This window comes from Etheostoma cragini, chromosome 16 (genome assembly GCF_013103735.1).
Source record: "Etheostoma cragini isolate CJK2018 chromosome 16, CSU_Ecrag_1.0, whole genome shotgun sequence".
Taxonomy (NCBI): domain Eukaryota; kingdom Metazoa; phylum Chordata; class Actinopteri; order Perciformes; family Percidae; genus Etheostoma; species Etheostoma cragini.
Genome location: NC_048422.1, coordinates 19664484 through 19685878, shown reverse-complemented (window position 1 = coordinate 19685878; position 21395 = coordinate 19664484). Strand labels below are relative to the sequence as shown.

The 21395-nt window shown below is 40.4% G+C and overlaps 1 protein-coding gene across 10 annotated transcripts in view; it reads right to left on the bottom strand.

Annotated features, from left to right (window-relative positions):
• LOC117959835 (disabled homolog 2-interacting protein-like) overlaps window positions 1–21395 on the bottom strand; it is a 149496-nt gene that overhangs the window by 68508 nt on the left and 59593 nt on the right. For 5 of the 10 annotated variants that reach the window (XM_034897165.1, XM_034897167.1, XM_034897168.1 and 2 more), the window contains one exon: window positions 4556–4677. In XM_034897165.1, the coding sequence (XP_034753056.1) occupies window positions 4556–4677 (122 nt within the window). Of the gene's footprint in view, window positions 1–4555; window positions 4678–20524; window positions 20883–21395 lie in introns of those variants that run through there. The other 5 variants (XM_034897166.1, XM_034897172.1, XM_034897174.1 and 2 more) reach the window with 3 other exon arrangements.

Sequence of the window (21395 nt, the reverse complement as noted above, 5' to 3'; positions counted from 1 at the left end):
ATATATATATATATATATATATACACACACACACACACACACACAAACACATATATATATCACTTTCTCTATCCGTCAGCCATTCACTCTATGTGTGTCTGTGAATGTGTGGGCATGTAGTTAGCAAAGGCACCATTCTAAATAATGACAAATATGAGTCAGACTCTGTGCAGTAGGATGACTGTTTTCTTTGACCGTATTCGGCATTGCCCTCAGATTGGCTCCTTCCAAAAACATGACAAGAAGACGTCAGGAGAGACCCAGGATTCTGACTTTTTGAATGCAAAGATGGCACTGCTGTAGAAAATGGACACCCACTCGTATGCACCAAGTGACACGTTTCCGGATTCCTGGATATCATTCACAATCACCAACACATTTATAGTAATTCCTCGCCCCCTCCCTGTAGTCCCTGGAGAGTGTGTGTGCCGGCTGCTGTTGGCATATTCACAGCTAACAAATTAAAAAGCTTCTCTTTTTCTCCCTCCGCAGAAATAAGTCAGTGAATAGAAACCTGTCCCTGTAGGCGAGGTGGATTGATTAGTGGCTGCTTGTTCTGTTTTCTGTTTTCTGTTCTGTTGCTCATACGAGATGATTGAGAGGGAAAAAAATGCAGGAATTAAAATAAAGATCGAGACATATGGTGTAAAAGAGAGAGTACAGAAATAGAGTGAGAGTAGTCAAATACTGAGAAAATGACAGAAAGTGCCTGCCAGAGAGGGATCAGCTCTAGGAGCAGGATAAATGGAAAAAAGTGGAGCACAATGTGGGGGTGGCAGAGCATGAGTTGATAGAAAAAGCTATAGAATTAAATGAAAGGAGGGTGAAAGTAAGGAGAAAAGTGCAGCAAATGAGTGACAAGGTCGCCGGTGTATCGGGGCTTAGCAGAGCAAAGCAATGGCTGCAGAGATCAGCTACAGCTGAAACAAAAGATGGTCAAATACAGTAGAATTGAGGTTGTTCCTCCCTGTGGTTTATAGTCAGATCAGTTCTCATCTCAGCTTATGCTTCCATTTCACACCAGTTATTACATATCAAGAAAATCAAGGCTTAAATATTCCTGACAACACATTAAAAAAAAACCTTTTTTTTTTAATTAAGGCATTAAGATTCCAAAAGGGGATTTTTTTATTCCTCTTTTTGGTCAACTTTAACATGGGTGTATAAACTTATGAGCACAACTGTACATAAACAACAGGAATTGCTAAATTTTCCATCAAATCTATATATGCTTGCCCCTTTAAGGGTTAAAGCTGACGTGGCCAGTGACTCCAAACATACACAATGAAGACTAACACCTGATGCAATGTCATACATCATGTCATTGTTCTATTGTGTGGTAAAGAAAATGCCTTAATTGACTCATGGGAATACAATTTCCCTTTGAGCTTGATTGAATAATACATATCAATGATTTGAATACACGACATGAATATAAAACCCTCCATTAATTAATTTCCCTTTTGGTCTTTCATGATTATCATTGGTTGTGCTGTAATGTCTGACCTTTTACGTTTCATTCTGCAAACACATACTTACACACAGAAACATGATACAGCCATTATAGCCGGTGCAACCTGACAGGAAGCAGTGTCACATGTTAGCTCTTTAATGATTCCACATTTCTACTGCTGACAGCTAATTAGTGCAAGGAGGGGATGGAATAATCTGATTCAACATGCATCCTCGAAGGGGAGGAGAGGCTGGTTTTCATCAACCCGGCTTATTTAACTAGCTCCAAAGGGAAGATGATGGTTGTGAAATGAATGTGGTGTCCATATTTACAAAGTTACATTGTTTACAGTGCAAATATGTGTTAGTTTTCAGCCAGCATGCACAAGTGTGTTTGTGTGTGTGTGTGTGTGTGTGTGTGTGTGTGTGTGTGTGTGTGTGTGTGTGTGTGTGTATGTATGAGAGTGCATAACAGGCTTGCATACTTGATTGTAATCTCAGCCTGTCCAAGCCCATTAAATCAGCACTAAGAGGACAGCTCAATTTTATCGCTGTGTCTTTTTTAGTTTTCTTTTCTTTTCTTTTTTTAAAACAAATGGAAGTTAAATCTATTCCCTTGGCTTGGCAATTCCTGGCAACCCTAATGTGGGCTGATAGAATCAGTGCCTGGACAATCAGCAGGGTGTTCCCTGCTTCCACATCAACATCTCTTGTCCTCTTCTAGCACAACCTGATGAAAACAAGAGACATACCTGTCCAATTAGACCTCCTGCTATTATCTGAGAGGAGAGAGGAGGTAAAGGGGAATGGAGTCAGGGAGAGATTGGATGAGGAGCTATGTCCCAATTGAGAATCAATCCAGCCAGCTAGCGCAATCAGCGGGACATGGACGTGACAGACTTAGATAAGGTTTGTTTGTCCGCTCTTTAAACAAGCACTGAATAAGAGAAACTACCAAGTTGGAACTTTTAGATTGAACGTATGCAATCTTCTAATATTTCTGAATTGGCTGTGGAAGATTAGGCTTTGGAGAGTTTTTAGTATTCTTCCATGCCTGCTGGGGAGAAATAGTATTTGAGAAGTGACGGAGGATGTGCTTATAACTCTGTGTGTGTGTGTGTGTGTGTGTGTGTGTGTGTGTGTGTGTGTGTGTGTGTGCGCCATCCATTTGTGTGTGCAGAAGACATTGAACCAAGTCTGCAAAGAACATGAGAGAAGAAAACATTTTGACAGATTTAGCTCAAGGCCTAGGAGGGGTATTTTAGATGTCACCACAACTCTTCACTGGAGAGAGATAAGTGAGGGGAGGTTTGTCATTGCTAAAAGTGGGAGATGCAGCAGAGGAAGGAGGAGAATACGACATGTCTGCCTGCATGTCTCCAAGTTTGCATTCCTACATTTGTGTGTGCCACCGTGCCTGTATCCAATCCACCTGACCATCCATCTCCATACTGTATCCATTTTCTCTTTTTTTCCTGGACGTGTATCAATTTGATCTACCGACAAATATAACACGATGATCAAAACATTTTTTGTTGATTCTTTGTTTCTTCAATCTTTTGCTTTGTAGTGTGAATCCAAAAAAAGTTGCTGCAAAAGTTGCTATAGGGGATTATGTTGACTGTGCTTTCATCAGAGACCAGTAGGGGTCAGTATGAGCAGAATGTGCAAGAAAGGGTCAAACATTGTCTGGGGACGCTTTCTTTATGCAGGAAGTCACTGCCTGCTTAGCAGTAAGCCCACAGAAGTAAGTAAAGTGCTCATGTGATTGAGACAGGATGACTTTGCTGCGGTGCTCTCTTCCCTGGAGACTACAAGGAGCGCTGAAGAGACACTTAATCAATATTTAGCCCTTCCATCTGACCCTTTCTGTTTCCTACAAGCATTCTATTCTTTTTGTGTTGATATCTCTCTGTATTCACTCATTGATTCCTGGTCATATCAAAATAAAACGGTTTCAAAGACTCAATTCACATTCACAAGACAGGAAAGAGCAAACGCATACATGCACACACTCTCACACACACAATTCATAATTTATTTTTTTATATGAACAGATGTCCTGCTCACCAAGCTGTGGTTATTTTATATTTGTAACTCCTACAATAAAGTTTAAACAGTTTCATGAGACATTTTTATTCTCACACTGCAGGCGGTCCAACACCAGTGTGGGTATAGCCTATTTTTTTTTAAATTATTTACTGTAGACTTTTACTAAGCCTCAGAGGCATCCCAATGTGTAGAGAGCAAACAATACCTTTTTGGTGCAAATTTTGAGTGTTAAAGATGGCTGATAGAGACAAATGAAGGAAATTACTTCATCTTCTCTATTTTCACAAAGTGTCCTGTAGAATGTCCTTAATATGGCACATTGTTTTACTTGCGACACCTTTTACAAAGGCGGATAGTTAAGATGAAGTTGGAGGATTGTTTATGAGAGACTGGGTGCTGAGTGCTCTTGGCCCTGCTGGCCTAACTTACTGTTCACAGTTTCCCTGCAGGTCGCCATGTCCCCACTCATCATTTATTAATGGAAAGATGCACTGCTAATTGCTAATTAGCTTGAAATTGATGACTCATAGCAAAATTTTTTGCTTCATCAACTGGCTGTTTATCTATTGAATTAAACATGGCAGAAAGCATACAGGAATTGTATTAGGAGCAAGATGACAGACAAAGGACTGCTCTGTGCGTGTGTGTGTTCACCAGAGAGGAAGAGAGAGTTTGAATATAAGTGAGTGAGTGACTATGTTGTGTGTGTGTGTGTGTGTGTGTGTGTTTGTGTGTGTGTGTGTGTGCGTGATGCAATGAAAAATCACACAGGATGTTAAAAAAAAAATAGGCAGCAGAGGATGGTGTGCTGAACATAAACCCAAGATGTGTAGATGTGTGATGTGTAGACGGCAAACATCAAAGGCCCCATTCTAACATTTGAAGTAAATGAGTTTCAGATTGGCATGGCGCCATCTGGACACCAGACCCAGCCTTCTGTAGACATTGATCCAGAGCTAAGAGCCTCCTAAGGCAAACTATAGGGGACAAGCTCAGGCAAAGAGAGCAAAACAAATTTAGAAGATATGAGATGCATAAAAACAAAACTCACAGTACTCACGGTGACTCTGAAAGGTGTAGCCGCAGTGGACGTGGCCTCCATTGTGGGTGTGCTCTTGTCTGAGGAGCTGCCAGGCATGCTGCGTCGGCGGCCAGTCCTCTCAGGAGGAGACTCTGTAAACAAAGAGAGATCTTTAAACATATATCTTTTACAATTTAAAGGGGCGCTGTGCAGTTTTGGCAATTCCTTCGCTTTTTGCTCGCAGGTTTCTCTATAGAGCTCCCCCTACAGCTCCTGAATATATATTTTGGCGTATGTGTGCAGTGCCGTGAAGCAATTCGTTATATCGCAAGGTATCGCCTGGTATCACACGATACTTCCTGATGCTGAGGCCGGCGGCTCAACAGCCCAACGTCGCAAGGGTCACAGGCGTTAGGGGGAAGTGAGACAACCACCATTCAACCATAAGTCATATAACCATACCAATAATCCAAAGCTGTACAATAAAAAAACTGCGTAGTTCCCCTAAAAAAAAAAATCACATTCCAAATAGGCAGCTTGACATTTTGGGAAATACATTTATTTGCTTTCTTGCAACAGAAAAGAGAAGATCGACGCCACTCCTAGTGATGGGGGTAGGGTGTGAAGTTTGGGTTGCCCAATTGACTTGGACTGCTGCAAGAGAAAGGTATGACATGTATGATCTAATATATTTAACCATGAAAAACCTTAGCCTGCTTAGGGAGCATTTAACACGTGCTTGTAGCTAAACTACAAGATCAAAGAAAAATACACGCAAAAAAAAGTGTTTGTGGGTTCATCATGTTAACACTGGACTGCATCTTATTACCCATTCCTTCATGAATGCATCAATGAGTCCATTCAGGAAGAAAAATGCTGTTGGATTAACGTACACACACAGTGCAACATAGTATCAGATCAGTATGAAGTTATGGAGCCACAGACTGTGTGTGTGTGTGTGTGTGTGTGTGTGTGTGTGTGTGTGTGTGTGTGTGTGTGTGTGTGTGTGTGTGTGTGTGTGTGTGTGTGTGTGTGTGTGTGTGTGTGTGTGTGTGTGTGTGTGTGTGTGTGTATGTGTGTGTGTGTGTGTGTGTGTGTTTGTGTGCGAAGAAGCAGCAAATGTGGACACGTCCATGAGGAATGACAGTGATACTGAGCACACGTCTCTGCCGACTTTAGATTATTTCTAACTAATAGCTCATTCAGAGCAAATTATCATCAGGTCAGTCATGAGATGAACTAATATAACCCCAAATCATGAATGGAAATGACTATGTTCTGTACATAAACTGCAACTTTAAGTACAAAACATCCTAAAACATCTCACAGTTGCGTTTCCCACAATGAGGGTCCCGACATTGTCCCGACAACAGATTTGATTTGGAATATTTACTCTGAAAAGTAAACTTAAAAAAGTAATACAGAAAATGTAGATAAAACAGAAAACTAGCGTCAGATACAATCTTTTGAAATACACTGGGTCATTGTGTCACTGTATTTGTGTGAGATCTTTGACTGTCTGCAACACTGGAAACTAATTTAATTAGTGTTTAATGTGTGTGGCAGTGTGACTCTAATAAAATGAGACCATGAAGCAAATCCTCCCCTCTCTACGCTATGATGTATAATATGCAAAGGAGTGTACACACCATATAATTATTTTCTGTGGCAATACTGTATCAATACACAGACGCCAAGTATCAATCTATCATTATATATGTGTTGGTCATTTTGTCTGCTTGACAATTCTATTTTGCAGCCATACAATTGAATTGAGATGAACAAACAAACAAAAAAATATCTTTTTAGATAAAACAGATGTTGACAAAGTTTTCCTTTGGGGACATTATTTAAAAAGGTTGCAAAAAAGGTAATACTGTAATAACAAAAAAGCGCAGACTATTGCAATATGTTTAAAATCGCAAAAATATTGTATCATGAGGTAAGTATGGTGATCATATCAGATGCTTGAGGCCTCTGGTGATTCCCACCCGTAATATCCAATCATCTCCAGATTTAGTGTGCATCATCGCTGGACAATGTTATCTAACCTTGTGCTAACATGTTGCCTCGTGGACAAGTATAGGGATTTGTAACAAGTGAACACTTGGTATGTTTACAAAGCATGGTCCTAATTCTTTATCAGACCTTTAAAACTAATCTGTTTTGACACTACGTGACTTTACAGTACTGGACATGACAGTGCTCGGACACAACAAACTGCTAATTTTTTACCAATTTTGAATTCAACTTGTTCAATTTAAAATATGCATCTAAACAATTAGAAAACAATGGATTTACCAAATGTTGTGTCAAAAGTGATATGACATTTGCATTTGTAATAAGCCTCACACATAAGGACACACACTTGGGAGTGTGGCGTGTCTGTCAGCGCTGTCCTTTCTCATAGCTTGCCAAGCTGAGCTGTGCTAAATTAGCTGTCAGCCTATTTAACAGGTTGGCTGCCTGAATTAGTACACACTGTAAATGAAGAACGAATGGCGGAATAGCACTTCCTGCTCTGCAGAGCACTGGCTGGCATCCCAACCCTCATAATTCTCAGCTCAACATAAACATAAACACAGTTTGCTACAGCAAACAGCAGGCACACACAACATGCTCTGACGCAACGCAGACGTCCTCAGATGTCTTCAAATCTCTGTAATAAAAAAAAACCAGGACCATCTGGATGCTCTGAGCAGTGATCCACTGCTCTGTGGAGGTTAGGAGGATTTAAACTAGCTAGTATGTTGAGGCTGGTATGTTGTAGTATTACAGAGGTGAGAAATGTGCAGTTAAAAGCATAGAAATCTGCATTAATCTCATTTAATAAATCAGTGCACAATAGAACACAAGACTCAGGACATGACTGGTGAGAGAGGCTCCAAGTCAGATCTCTCAGAGCTAGTCTCAAGTCCTTGAAGTCCTTGCAGAAGGTCTTCATGAGCATATTACAAGGTAAGTCCAAATGCCAGACTTTCACATCTCTGAATTTAATATAAAGACACAACATTTTAACATTATGTCTTCAAAGCTGTTAAGTCATTCCAACACAGATGTCTAACAATCAAATATGTAAAGTGTATGGTGATGCAAGTATCCATTGTATTTACTTCTAGAAGTTAACCAGTCCAAAACAAATGGCTTAAATTATGTTATTTAAGGAGTCAAGTCTTAGTTTAAACCATCAGTAAAAGGTGTTAAGTAGCGCTGTGCAATATGAGTAAAATACGCGATAACATTGTTGAATATCGCAATAACGATATTACTTGCAATACAGTAAACAAATATTCAAGTTTACTCAGTTCTGCATCTCTGCTGCTTTCAGTATTCTGCTAAGATAGAACAACTGTCTTGTTGAATTTAAAACATATGAAAGGTAATCATTTCCAACATTTTGTTACTTAATAAATTGAACATTAAATTAAATATAAAAGGCATGATTAAAAAAAGAATGACAGTTACATTTTAAAGGGAAGTTTTCTACTGGTTTAAAATATCTTGTGTGGATCTTTTGCAATATGTGACGGTTAATATTGCGATGCCAATAAAAAAAGTAACTTACAGTAAGACTAACTTAAGTCCAAATCCGAAGCCGAAAGTCCCAGTGGCCATAACCACAGGCACAATGTATTCAAATAAAGAATTTTTTGCATTTGTAGCATGGTGGCAGAGCTGGTCCCATTCATAAAAACAAATGGGCATCCTCAGTCTCTAGCAACGTATTAATTATGTTTGCTTGGCCTTGGCAACGCTGGATTTTTCAAACATCTGACTCTTCATTTGTGCAAATTTTGTTGTCTCACTGAGTGGTAGCTCTGGATAAAGTGCTCCAAGGGCTGTGTAGAAACAATAAAAAATGACTCTAAATGTTGTCAGGTGGTGAATGTGTGTGGACGTGGGCACATGAAAACCTGCTCAATCCATTTTCATGGTGCAACATTTAATAGAAACTGGACTACTAACAGAACACTTTAAAGATCTGTCTGACTTCCTCATTACAATAATTATGGTGGTATTGAAATGTCTGCTGCCATGAAAACAAGTATATTTACTGCTTTTAAATCTGAAAATTAATCATGAGTAAATAGGGCTGATAAGGTAATCATGAACAATGACTGAATTAAGTCAGCGGTGTGATTTTCAATCACAAATTATTTCTGCACTTAATTTAACTGGATTTACCCCTCGAGTCTTTTTAATTCCTTAACGGAAATCTCCCCACTTGTTCACAGCTGGCTGCGCTCAGAGGAAAGCTCTCACACACACAAACATACATTAATTAGTTGTGAGCTAATTGCTGTGTGAAATTGCAGTGCAGGCTTCCACATGTTGTCACCATCTGCGTGTAATGCATCTCCACAAATGCACGGAAAGTTTCCCTTGCCATAACGCTCTCCTGTGTCTCTCCGACTCGAAAACTCTCACCAAAAGCAAACGGTAAACAGACACTCACGCTCAATAAAACCTACATTAAACTGCAAATTCCAAACTGAATTAAAATCATCAAAGAGGCGCGTTGTATCGCATGTGGTGCTGGTTTCAGAATGGTAACACTTCTCGTTTTGAAGGCTCTGTCTAACTGCTGTGGAATGAAATATGTTGGTATATGAAAGCAAGGCTTATGAGTGTTTGTGAGCCTCTAGCATGCACATAAGCGTAATTTACGATGGCGGGGGGGGGGGGGGGGGGGGGGGGGGGGGGGGGGGGCAGTCAAATAAAGTCAGTAAGGAAGTCAAAGAGTTTAAATGCTGTGACAAGCAAGATGTGTAACATGTTGTTACATGTGTAACGTTCAATAACGTGATTACTTAATTAATTATATTATTTACATGAAGACATATAATACATAAGACAAATACAATAAGACATTTGTATGCAGAAAAGGCAGAGATTGTAGCAGAAACATTCACCAGAATGCAGGAAATGAAGCGTTAGATGCTCAGAATTTCCGACCCGGACACCCCAGTTAAAATTTGTCCCCCCCTAATTTTCAAAAATACGTTTTTGTGAGATAGGTGGAGATCTTAACAACTGTTACCTTTTCCTTGAAACTCTCCTGCTGTTATTCTCTATACTTTCACATTGTCCCAAAAGTCACACCACCACCTCTCTATCCTCCCATCACCATCTACCCACAAATAAAGCCATTTCTCTGTCTTGATTCCACCCACCTCCAGGCTTCCTCGCAGTTGTGTAATGGGACCCTGAAAATGTCAGTGAGAGCCTAAAAGCTGCACCGACCAGACGATAGTCACCTGCATTTCGGTGTTTGCACAAGAGTGCATGTGTGTCCCGGTGTGGCCAACAGAAAAAGGTGCACTGCAACCAGTGAATGCATCTCTTTGGGAACATCAAACAAAACATTCAAGAAAACAAACGACAAATGACTTCTTAGTTCAATCCATCCATACAAAAAATTCAAGTGTAAAAGTGACAAAAAGAAAATGTTTTACGGTGGTCTTTTGAGCACTTTGAGGTTGCCAGGCAACTAGCGGAAAGAATATTTCAAGCTGGTAACTTTTCCTTGTCCTTGTTCTTATTTCATATTTTAGACATTCGTTATTTTTAACAATCTTTGTTCTAATCTCTCACCTATCCATCCATCCATCCATCCATCCATCGTATCGAAAGCATTCTTCCTTCCTTCCATTAAAATTCAGTTATATAGGTCAGAGTAGATATTTCCAGTGGAGGAAAAAGTATTCAGATCCTTTACTTAAGTAAAATTACTAATACCACACAGTAAAATACTCTGTTACAAGAAAAAGTTCTGCATTAAAAATGTTACTTAAATAAAAGTATGTGTTGTCAAGAAAATGTACTTAATACTTTAAGTAACTACTCAATGTAGAAAAGCCCTCACATTTTAGAAAATGTAAACAATGTAAAGAGTTCAGTCAATCAAACATGTGTTTAATCTGCTTATAATTTAGCTGAACTAATAGAGGCCTATATATTGTTGGGCTGTGTATTTTATATAAAACACTGCATTTTATAAACAACATGTGTTGTGTGTGCAAATATCTAACTTTGTAAAAAAAAAACTAGTAACTTAAGATGTCAGATTAATGTGGTTGAGTGAAAAGTACAATATTTCTCTCTGAAATGTAGGAAAGTAGAAGTAGAAAGTGGTATGAAAAAAAGACTCAAGTAAAGTACTGAAAAGTTGTACTTAAGTATAGTACTTGAGTAAATGTACTTAGTTACATTCTACCACTGCATATTTCCTTAGTGTTTCCTGACCAGGCGGGCTCCATCCAGCGACCAGCTAACCTTTCCTTCCTCCCACACCTCACCAGCACAGGATATTCCAGTTTTTAAATTGGCTGTAGACGAACGGTGGGGGAGGAAAGGTTCAAAGCCTCTCCTACTTCTGAAAAATAACTATGAAGTATAATATTCTCAAACGTTTTGGAGCGTGTGGAAGAGCGAGGGCAAAGTGAGAGAGTGACGGCGATTAGCTTCAGAGCGATCAGCGACTCTAGAGTCACAGTGAGAGAAACAAAGTGTCTCCCCTGGGCTGTCTGACCACGGCGGGAAATCTATAACAGGAAAAGTTAACCATCCCCTTGATTTCATGTTGTTTATGGAGAAGGAGAACCAGGAAATGAGTCGGGGGAAATGCAACGCTGCCAAGACACGATGTTACATTTTTCGAGAGGTGCACATCATGCTACAGCATAGGGTCCGGTGTAGGGTCCAGTGTAGGCTGGAGTGTAGGGTCCGGTGTAGGGTCCGGTGTAGGGTCCGGTGTAGGGTCCGGCTAGGTCCATGTGTCCACGTACCTAAGTACATTGCCACGGCGATATATAAATTCCGCTTTAGAAGACAGACAGGCAACTGATAGGTCACCATATTAGGTAGTTTTTTTTCAAAACTGTAAATGTCTTAGTATGATTCCAACATATTACTAGCAAATATATCTTTCTCAACCTACTGTATCTGTGAAAAAAACCATTAAAGATAGGCTTACAGGTCTAAAGGTAAGGAAATCCCTAAGGTAGCATCCCACAGATCCAGTTAATCCTGAGAATTTACTCTGCCATATGTATACTTAATGTTAAAACATGATTCATAAAATCATGCCAAGAATAATTATTTTAATAGCTTAGTATTCTATGCACCTAAAAGGTAAGTAAAGGTTCAGTTATTACACGTTATCGTGGGTCCCATTTAATTTGCTACTTTATTTTATACAACATACGTATGTAGTAGGGGGTCCCTGATCCGTCTCTCTCAGTAAGGGGTCCTTGGCTTAAAAAACGTTGAAAACCCCTGATCTAAGGGGAGGAACAGGATTGGTGACGGACATTTAGCGAAACGGTGTACTTTTTTGTGTGTGTCTGTGCCAAAGTGATGTATTTGTATAATAATTACAACAGTTGACTTTCTGAACACGTGGTTCTTCTCGCCTGGAGTGATGTGCTTTATGATGTTTTAGCGCTCGAGGAGCTGGCTGTGCTAATTGGCTCCGTGATGAAAGAGGAAATTCACAAAGGTTGTTGTGAGAGTTGTTGCACAGGGTATTTAATCTGCCTACAAATGATAGCGACGTTAAAAGAACATTCAGTATACCACACTATCCTTCTGGTGTTAAGCTAGTGATTCCTCTGCTGATGTGGACTCCCTCTACAGAAAATATCTGTCATCTATTTCATGCACAATAACATTTATGTACATTGTTACTGCTGTCTCTCAAGTGCTGTGTACGATTATCTCATTGTGACAAACTAATTGAGACAAGCACAAACATGCTTTACAACTTTGCTGTGGTGACTGGCTGGGTCTTCTGGCTGAATTATAAAATGTTCTTTCAATCAAGAAAAGACAAAAATAGCACTTCATCTGCTTAGTCAAAGGTTGTTATAAGGTGAAGTTAGCAAACAGATGCTTATATACACATCCAGCTGTTACGAAGTAACAGTAGCATTTCTTTTTGTGTCCTGTATTTTTGCCACCTGACGAATGTAAGGCCAACATTTACCCTGTTTTCAGCTCCACAAAAGAAATATCTGGCATTAACACTAAAGATGTCCTGATCAAAGGCCCCAAATACCGATCCAAGTCCTTTAATAGAATTTTTAGTAACTGCCAATACTGAGCCTGATCCAATGTTTATGGCATTGTTCCACTACATGGTACCTGCTCGACTCACCTCGACTCTACTTTTTTGTTTTTCCATTCCAAAAGAAAGTCCCTGGTACCTGCTAACAGGTACTTTTTTTAGTACCACTTTTTTTAGGTCACGGCAGTTTTCTGCTACGACGACCAGTCACGCTGCCTGAGGTGGTCAGCTACTAATCTGCAGTGAAAAAAGGAGGACAAGGCACCGTGGCCGAGTCGAGTAGGTACCATGTAATGGAAAAACGCCAGGACAGTGCATTTACTTTAATGTCGATACAATATGTATCTAACACATTGAAATAACTGCAACTCAAATGCAGAAAGTCCTGGTTTATAAAAACATACATTTTATAAGGTTGATATCTAATGAAAGACTAACTGGGAGAATGCAACTCCTAAGCAAGAAAACTTTCACATATGCTTGGATCCTCTATTAAGATTAGCCTATTATTATAGCCTTTAATTTGGGTATTGAAACAAGGCAAACAAATAATCCAACCTGCGCTCATCGAACTAATGATTAGTCTAAGTACAGGATTCTGTTATCAATAGCAGCAATGGTGTCGGCATTTCACAAAGTCAATACCATAAGGGCTGAAAAATAGCTTCCGAAGAGATTGCAGAGTTCTCGTGTTATGACAGGAGGGAAAAGCAGAAGAAAATTCAAACAAACACACACACACACACACACACACACACACACATATACATACAATTACATTCTCTGTGGGCCGGTGAAATGTGCAGCTACAATCACAGGCTGTCAAACTGTGTTTACTTTGTTCTCTCTACCTGAAAGACCATCTTCTTTTGGTCCACACCACCTTTCATCTTCCCTCCATCACAAATACATCCCTTTTCTGCTTTTCCCCTCAAGTGGAAGACAACTAGAACTTATCTTGACTGGCTGATAGTGCTGCAACAAAACAAAAAAAGGCTCTGGAATCGTCTCTGGAATACAAACTGTGAATTAATGTCAATCAAAGTGCAATCTGCCAGAAAGAAGATTGCTTTGTTCATTTATTTTGTCAGAAAGCATAGTGTCATTAGTGGAAATTTTGACTCCCAGAAGGACAGTGATCCATGTAATGGAGGTCACAGTGGAGGCCCACCCAGGCACATACTGTATTAGAGGCAAAGCTTTGAACTGTCAAGCATTATGGCTTAGTCTGACAACATGTGTTGCTGTGTGAGAGAGACAGTGAATAGGAGAAGTGAGGGAGAGAGTGTTTGGTTGTGTGTTGATGCACACAGACTCTAATGTGGTAACACTGAACTGTGAGGACAGCTCTGGACTCTTGATCTCTGAGATGAGGTAGTTACACAGCCCGGAGATGATGTGGTGATAAAGAGGTGCTGCTTCGTCTCATTGGAGCGACTTTGTGTACACGAGGGACTTTAAGTGAATCATTTCAACCTACCAACAACCACTAGTGCAGAAACAGGCAACAGTCACTTAACTTTCTGCTAACATCGTGCCCCAACCTGCAGTCGACTGTGGGGTGATGACACAAACATCATAGCCGCCTGAATTTGTAGCAGAATTCAATATTAATTACTCAAAATTAAATATGGAACACAGGGTTTTTCCTGCATAAAGGAATTTTTCGGTCGGCCCCAAAGAGGTTTTAGCCTGCCCCAATAGACCACCACTGCTAAAATTAGAAGAATTGAGAGAGAAAACGGCAATTCCATTTTTTTAAACACAAAACTGTTTTCATTTTTTCCAAATATGTTACTTTGTTATGTTGTGAATGTGAAAATGAACTGCTACCTCCTCTGTCAGCTCTAGCATCCGAAAAGAAATAAGAGGAGAAACCTGGCCAATTAAAAAAGCCGGTGAGTCTGAGGTCATGTTGCCTGAGCTCATTAATATTCATGAGCTCGCCCACTTGCGCTGGGTAAAGAATGATGATAGCCAGGCTCTCATTGGCTAGCTGTTAGCCAATCAGAATCAAGCAGCTTAGCACAATGAATATTAATGAGAACTTCAAAAAGAACAAATCAAGCTGAGTCTTCCTGCAGGCTTTCTATACCACAGTGGCTTGAAACACAGTAACCAAGGCATTTTTCAGACTAACATTTTAACATGTAAACATTTTTGTTTACATATTTTGTATGTTTTGCACATTCAGGAAGTGCCATGTGCTCAGGGCAGTAATTTCATTCATCCAATTTATTTAGTATTAGAGCACTGCAGAATGTTTTGTTTTTTGAAGCTTGAAAACCTATGAATTAAATATCCTACATGGCTTCAATAAAAAAAAGTATTTGACGAATCAAGATGAATCAAGATATCGAATCAAAGACATCGTAATCATAACCGAATCAGTAGAAGTCACCCCCCAAAGGCCAATTGTGAGTAAGGAAATACCCTGGAACAGATCCAAAGTAACATTGTAAAAGTTCAGATATTGGGAGCATCAAGCAGCACCACAGTTGATTTAAAATGGCTTTTTTCCCCCACAAACTCTGAGATTCTATATTCAACCCTGTTCAACCGATATCCAAGAAGAGGTTCTCTGGGTCATGTTGAGTTTGGCACATGCATGCCTTTGTCTGCAATGTGTTATGGGAAGGCAGAGGAGAGGGATGGAGGAGGAGGAGGAAGAGAAGAGTGGGGTGCAGAAAGAGGAAGTTTGTGTTTGCGCAGAGGGCGAAACAGCAGCTACATTCCTGTGACTGCCCACTGAGATCCTACCAACTTCAAAAACACCCACTAGCAGACACACAGACACAAACACCCTTTGCAGGCTTAGTGTCAGCTGCTTTTCTAACCTTGACTGTGTGCACATACGTATATATGTGCATGTGAAAATATCTATGCTTACTTATGCATAGTTGCTGCTGTATGTTGATAGGTCTTTTTCAGGGTGACGAATGTTATTCTGATGAATGATATTCTATAGTTCTACAGCTATTTCTCCTAAATCATTGCCTGGCTTTGACTAGTAATATGAGTTGATATGTATGGATTAAGGGGGATTGGCCTGCACCTGTGCCGCTGTTATAGGACTCAATTGGGTGCTCAAAGGCCCTGTGTCATCTGGCCCATCTCAATTATTCACCAGGCTGGGAGAGGAAAAAGGGGGTAGACGAGGACACCGATTCCACAGTTGAGCCTAAGATCAGAAAGTAATCCTGGGTTAAACATTGAGATGATGTAGAGAGTTCTGGCGATTTCACTTCACGGCTTGATATACTAACCCCGACCCTTACCCTAACCCTAACCCTACTCATATACTCTCCTACCTAATTGTACATGTTACAAATTAGGGAAACCATATCAAAGAATAAGGATGCCTACTGTGATTAGTGAAGCCTTTGTTTTATTAAAACATGACCTTAATTATAAAGAGGATGCTAGGGCACAGACAGCATAAACAGATCAAAGGACTCCTCTGTTTTAGAGAAAAACTGGAAAAAAGGATTTCACTGGCCATGACGTTAAGGTCTGGCACTACATGGCACTCCTTAGCTCTAAATCCCTCCCCATCATGTTCATATTTAAAGTAGACTAACACTTTTGAGGCACAAATCATTAATACAGACTTGTTTCCAGCCTTCCTCTGTACATAACTGTAACTTAGGCCTTGGAAACTGAGTCATTATTATTCTTTGTGTTGTTCTGATTTCCCATCTAACAGCCTTATTTTTGTCCTCTCTTCCCATCAGCGTGCACACACAGACACACAGACACACAGACCCACAGACACACACACACACACACACATCTGGCTACAACATAAACAGCCTGACAGAAACTAAGAATAACGCAGTAGCACAGATCAAAAGTGTTTCTTGCTACTGACCCATTGAGAATATGATTACATGCAATTACTGTCAGTGGGCACGCATTATTGAGATGTTACTGAGTAGTTCAAAAACATCCTCGCAAGATGCTGGCTGTAGATCTTTACTGTTGTGATATTTCATGGTTTTATGTAGGTTGTTACTTTGCATTTTATTTGCCTGCTAACCAATAAAGTTAATCAATTAAAACATGTGCCTTTGGCTCCGCTACAGCTCTGTGTCTGTCTCTCTGCTTCGGTTCCACTCACCACTGAGTCTGACCTAATGTCCCGCCATCTTTTACTGTGCATTATTGTTGAAAGTTTCAAATTTATCAAAGAATTTCTGAAAGCATTTAAACAAAGTTTTGAGTTGGAGTTTGTAACATCCCCAAAGTTAATTTTTTTTAAAATTTAAACAGTATCTGTTATCAGTTTCATTAACTACTAATAATCGTTATTTGCATTGGCCTTGAAAAACCAGCATTGGTCGATCCCCAAAGGCGCTTTCACACCAATCCGATTATCGGTTGACAGTCCGAGGAGGTCAGTGACTCGAGTCTTTTCGGTAAGTTCCTTGCCGTCGTCAGTCAGAGGAGCCGTCGGCTTTAATTTCGGCCAATTTGACATGTTGAATCGGAAAGCGGGCAGTCGGACTCAATGACCATCAGACTGATGGAGTGCTAACCCGGAAATGACGAGTGGTAACAGCATGACCAGCGCCTCTCAAAATGTGACAAAAATCTTCTAAACTGACCTTTGAAAAGAAGATAGAGTCATCAACTGTATGGCATATTTCTCACTTAAGATTTTTTCAGAAACACGTTTTGGAGAACTATTTAGTAAAATATATGATTGTATTCCAAGCGAGCCGGCATTATGCTAATTTTTCAAATTCCGGAGAAGCCAGACCCACGTGATGCGTTTGTCCAATCAGCTTTTTGGGCGACACGCCAGATTAGCGCTGCCTGCTGCTATGGAGACATATAACGCCTTGCGCATGCCCAGAACATAAGCTCAAGTGGGCGTCGCTTCGGTGCGTTCCAAGGCATTTTTTTTGACAAACTCGGGGAGGCAATTGGTCCGACTGCCTTTTCTGCCAACGGTTGGCTCTCTGACACAGCATCCCGACGGCCTTACCGCAGTGTAGTGTGGGTTGTTTTCAATGGAAACCTAACTTTGATAAAGCCATCCACTTTTTCAGAGACCTTATTTTTCCACGGAAGTACCTCTTATGAGGTAAAGCTGGTATGTGTTATACAAAGACAACAAAGAAGTTTGATTGGATCAAGAGATTTGACACACGGCAGCATAACAAGTCAGAACAGACAATGTGCTCGCTCTTTCTCTGCCCGTCTCTCTGCCATTCTCCCTTCGAGATAAGCAGTAATTTTGTATGTAAATGTCACCAACCCCTGTGAAAGAAAAGGAAACAGATCCAGAGTGATGCGAGGGTGAACCGAACTGTTTTCCATTCCCAGATAGTGACGCGCTGACATGCACACACATGCTGAGAAAACAATAACACATGAGCTCACGCACCTGATCTGTCCACCGGTGACCATGTATGCATCACAGTAACTTCCTCAAGATAAACTCACATAGCTGTCCGTGGCCGGGGTGTTTTTATTCCTCGGCTGCTGGGCTTCTCGATTGTGACACAACTGTAGCAGAATCACCCCTAATCTAGCTGCAGGCACATAGAATTGTTTACTTGGGAGAAAAATTTATTTTTCTCCTCACAAGCCTTATTTAAATAAATTAGAGGAAACGTACACACACTGAGGGGTGGGCAGTATGAAGAAAATTGTCTTACAGTGTTAATATAACTATAATAATAATAATAATAAATTGAATTTGTATAGCGCTTTTCCCGAGCTCAAAGCCGCTTAACAATATACTATATTTACATTAATATTGCAATAGTGGTATAGTACATTTACTGGAAACGTGTCTTTTTTTGCTACATCCAATGTATTTAAATGCTCTTAAGTAACCAGTATCACATAACCAAGCTACCATAACCAGGTGAAGAAATGAAAGGGGAGTGGGAGAGGGGGGGAATGACATGCAGCAAAGGACTACAAGTCAGAGTTGAACCAGGGCCCGTTGCGTCGAGGAGTAAACCTCGGAGTATGAATGGGCCCCTGCTCTACCAGCTGAGCCATCCGGGTGCCCAGTGTTACCGGGTTTTCAAATCTGATTTTTACATTAACCCATGTGCATCACAAAGACATGCAGCTGCCACTTGAGGTCAGCAGAAACAAAAGTGCGCTAACCGAGTGTTGTTTTGTTGGCGAAGGCAAATCTTTACTTTTAGCTCTGTTTTGCTCACCACTATCTCCAAAAAAAAATCTAAAACAAAATGCTTTATCCGCAAAAAAAACCTCCAGATTGTTAACCAGGTAGTTGCTAACTTTGTGTGTCTGCTGTTTGGTAACGTACACTGAGTGAAAACAGCAGCCCGCTGTTGCTGGAAACTGGACTTAACTGGAGTTAAGTAGTAGGCTTGAAAACCCAAAACAATGAGTTGAAAGATGAGGGGAACTACATTGCTGGGTGATAACTCTCTGTGGGTGCATCACTACAAGCAACTCCGTTTACATACAAGAAGTCATGTGATCCACTGTTAAAATTAAAAAATATGGATTATAGCTGCTTTAAGAAAGCAAAACGAATGAGGAATATCAGTCACTAAAAAGTATTGCTCATATATATAAAAAAAACATTAATAATGATGCTTAAACAGCTCTAACAGTCTTTAAAGCATCAATAATCACTTGCTGCCTACTGATTCAATAATAACTCAACAAATGCCATTCTGATTAATTCTGCCAATAGACCCACTTAAAATTCTCTAACATGCAAGTTTAGACATACAAAGCACAACCACATCTTTTAATCTTGTGTATTGCTTTTGAAAGTGGTCTTTTGTAACATCTGGGAACCCTGTGCGCGTCACTGCGTATGTGCAGTGTGTAAAAGTTTTTGTGAGGGGACCTTGCACTCAGCCACAAAGATCAAGGCAGAGTGTGTTGTTGTGGGTGTGTGTGTGTGTGAGTGTAAGCTAAATGATACAGAGGGGAGACTTCAAAGCTCCTCTTTCATCAGATAGAGAAGACATACAAACCAGGCACCTGCACACTCTGTTGTCTCTCTCTGATGGCCATGTCTGTCTTTGTCTGTCTCTTAGTAAAGGAGACTAACTACACTTACATAATGCAAAAATAAAAACAAAAAGGTTCAGCTTTAGTTAAAGTGAGCCTCATGTTTTCCTGCCTGAGTGATTTGTCTCAAAGCTTGCATCACATCCAAAGCAACCGAGCGAGAGATAACCCAACAGTCTTCTACTTAATATGTTGTTTGGCAAGTTACAGCAGTTCACTTGGAGACAAAAAAATCAATAGGCTGAAGACTGTACTTATTTTCTTTCAATTCAAGTAACTTGAGCTAAGCCTTGGGGCCAGACTTATCACTATAACCTTGCAGTTCAAACACTGCCTCTAGCAGTAGCAGTGAGTACAGGAGTCTTAAAGAGGCAAAAAATACACAAAAGTAAAGAAACCGAATGGTTAAGGACATGAGCTAACAGAAAAAGATGTGGTTATTGTATGGAAAACTAACTAACTGACTTTTTTGGTTGCTAAAAAGGCAAATATTCACACCTGAACTGGGTGGAACTCTGCAAGTTTGACACTGAGCTGTGAGCTGTTAGGTGCTGGTAGTGCAATTTGAGACTAGCATCACTTTGTGAAAAGTGACGCCAAACTGTCATCTTACTCTATTCTCATAAACACACAGACACTGGAGCACAAACACATTTGCAATAATGTTGCCATGAGTTCTAAAAATAATGTTACTATTAAAGTCGTTCTTATACTGTATAAAAAAAGTAACCTAAAGATATATACTTAATTCCAACACAAATATGTATTTGCTAATAAGAATCAGAAACACAGACTTTCAAAATGATGATTGGCCAGTTAGTGATCTAGCCTTATGAGCTACGCTATGTTGCAGGTTGTAGGCTGTACTGAGACTTCTGCATGGTGAACCTTTTAGCAGTAGTAGTATTTATTACCCCTGCTGATAGACGGTCTGGAGCGGCTGCGGGACCGGCTTCGCTGACGCTGCAGTCGGGACTTGCCCAGGAATCTGTAGTAGTACGAGGGTCTCCCAGATCCCTTCCTAGTGACCCCAGCCATGGTGCTAGTTTCCACTCTGAAGCCCACCAACAACAAGATATCTCAGCAGCACTGAAAACAAAGTCCTCTTGAATCTGGTATCAGTAGAGATAAACTCCAGGTGACATTCTCATGGACTGTAACTCTGTTTAACCCAAACTTCTCTCAAGAGTCCTCTTGCAGACATTCACATCTACTTAAATTGAAGTCGCGATCAAAACCATTTCCCACTAGAGAAAGAAAAAGAAAAGATAACACCCTCTAACATCCACCACTCTTTAATGCTTGTGTTCTGTCCCACAAGCTCAGACTTAAGCTCCACCTTTTGAACACTCCCCCTCAAAGTTTCCCACAGCAACATCCCAGAGGCATCATGTCCGGAATACTGTGCGTGTGTATCCTGAATGACAGGAAAGCTGTTTCTGTTCCCAGTGCCAGAGTACACTAAAGGGATTTTATAGGCAGCAAGAAAGCAAGTCCCTCGGTTTCATAAAGCAGTAAAGGAGTCTCTTGTAACACAGTTATGTACATCCAAATCCACTATCTTCAACTCCTGTTCCTCTGTGTGTGCGTAACAAAGAGAGGGTGAGAGAGAGAGAGAGAGAGAGAGAAAGACAGAGAGAGAGAGAGAGAGAGAGAGAGAGAGAGAGAGAGAGAGAGAGAGAGAGAGAGTGTGTGTGTGTGTGTGTGTGTGTGTGTGTGTGTGTGTGTGTGTGTGTGTGTGTGTGTGTGTGTGTGTGTGTGTGTGTGTGTGTGCATGGTTTGTGA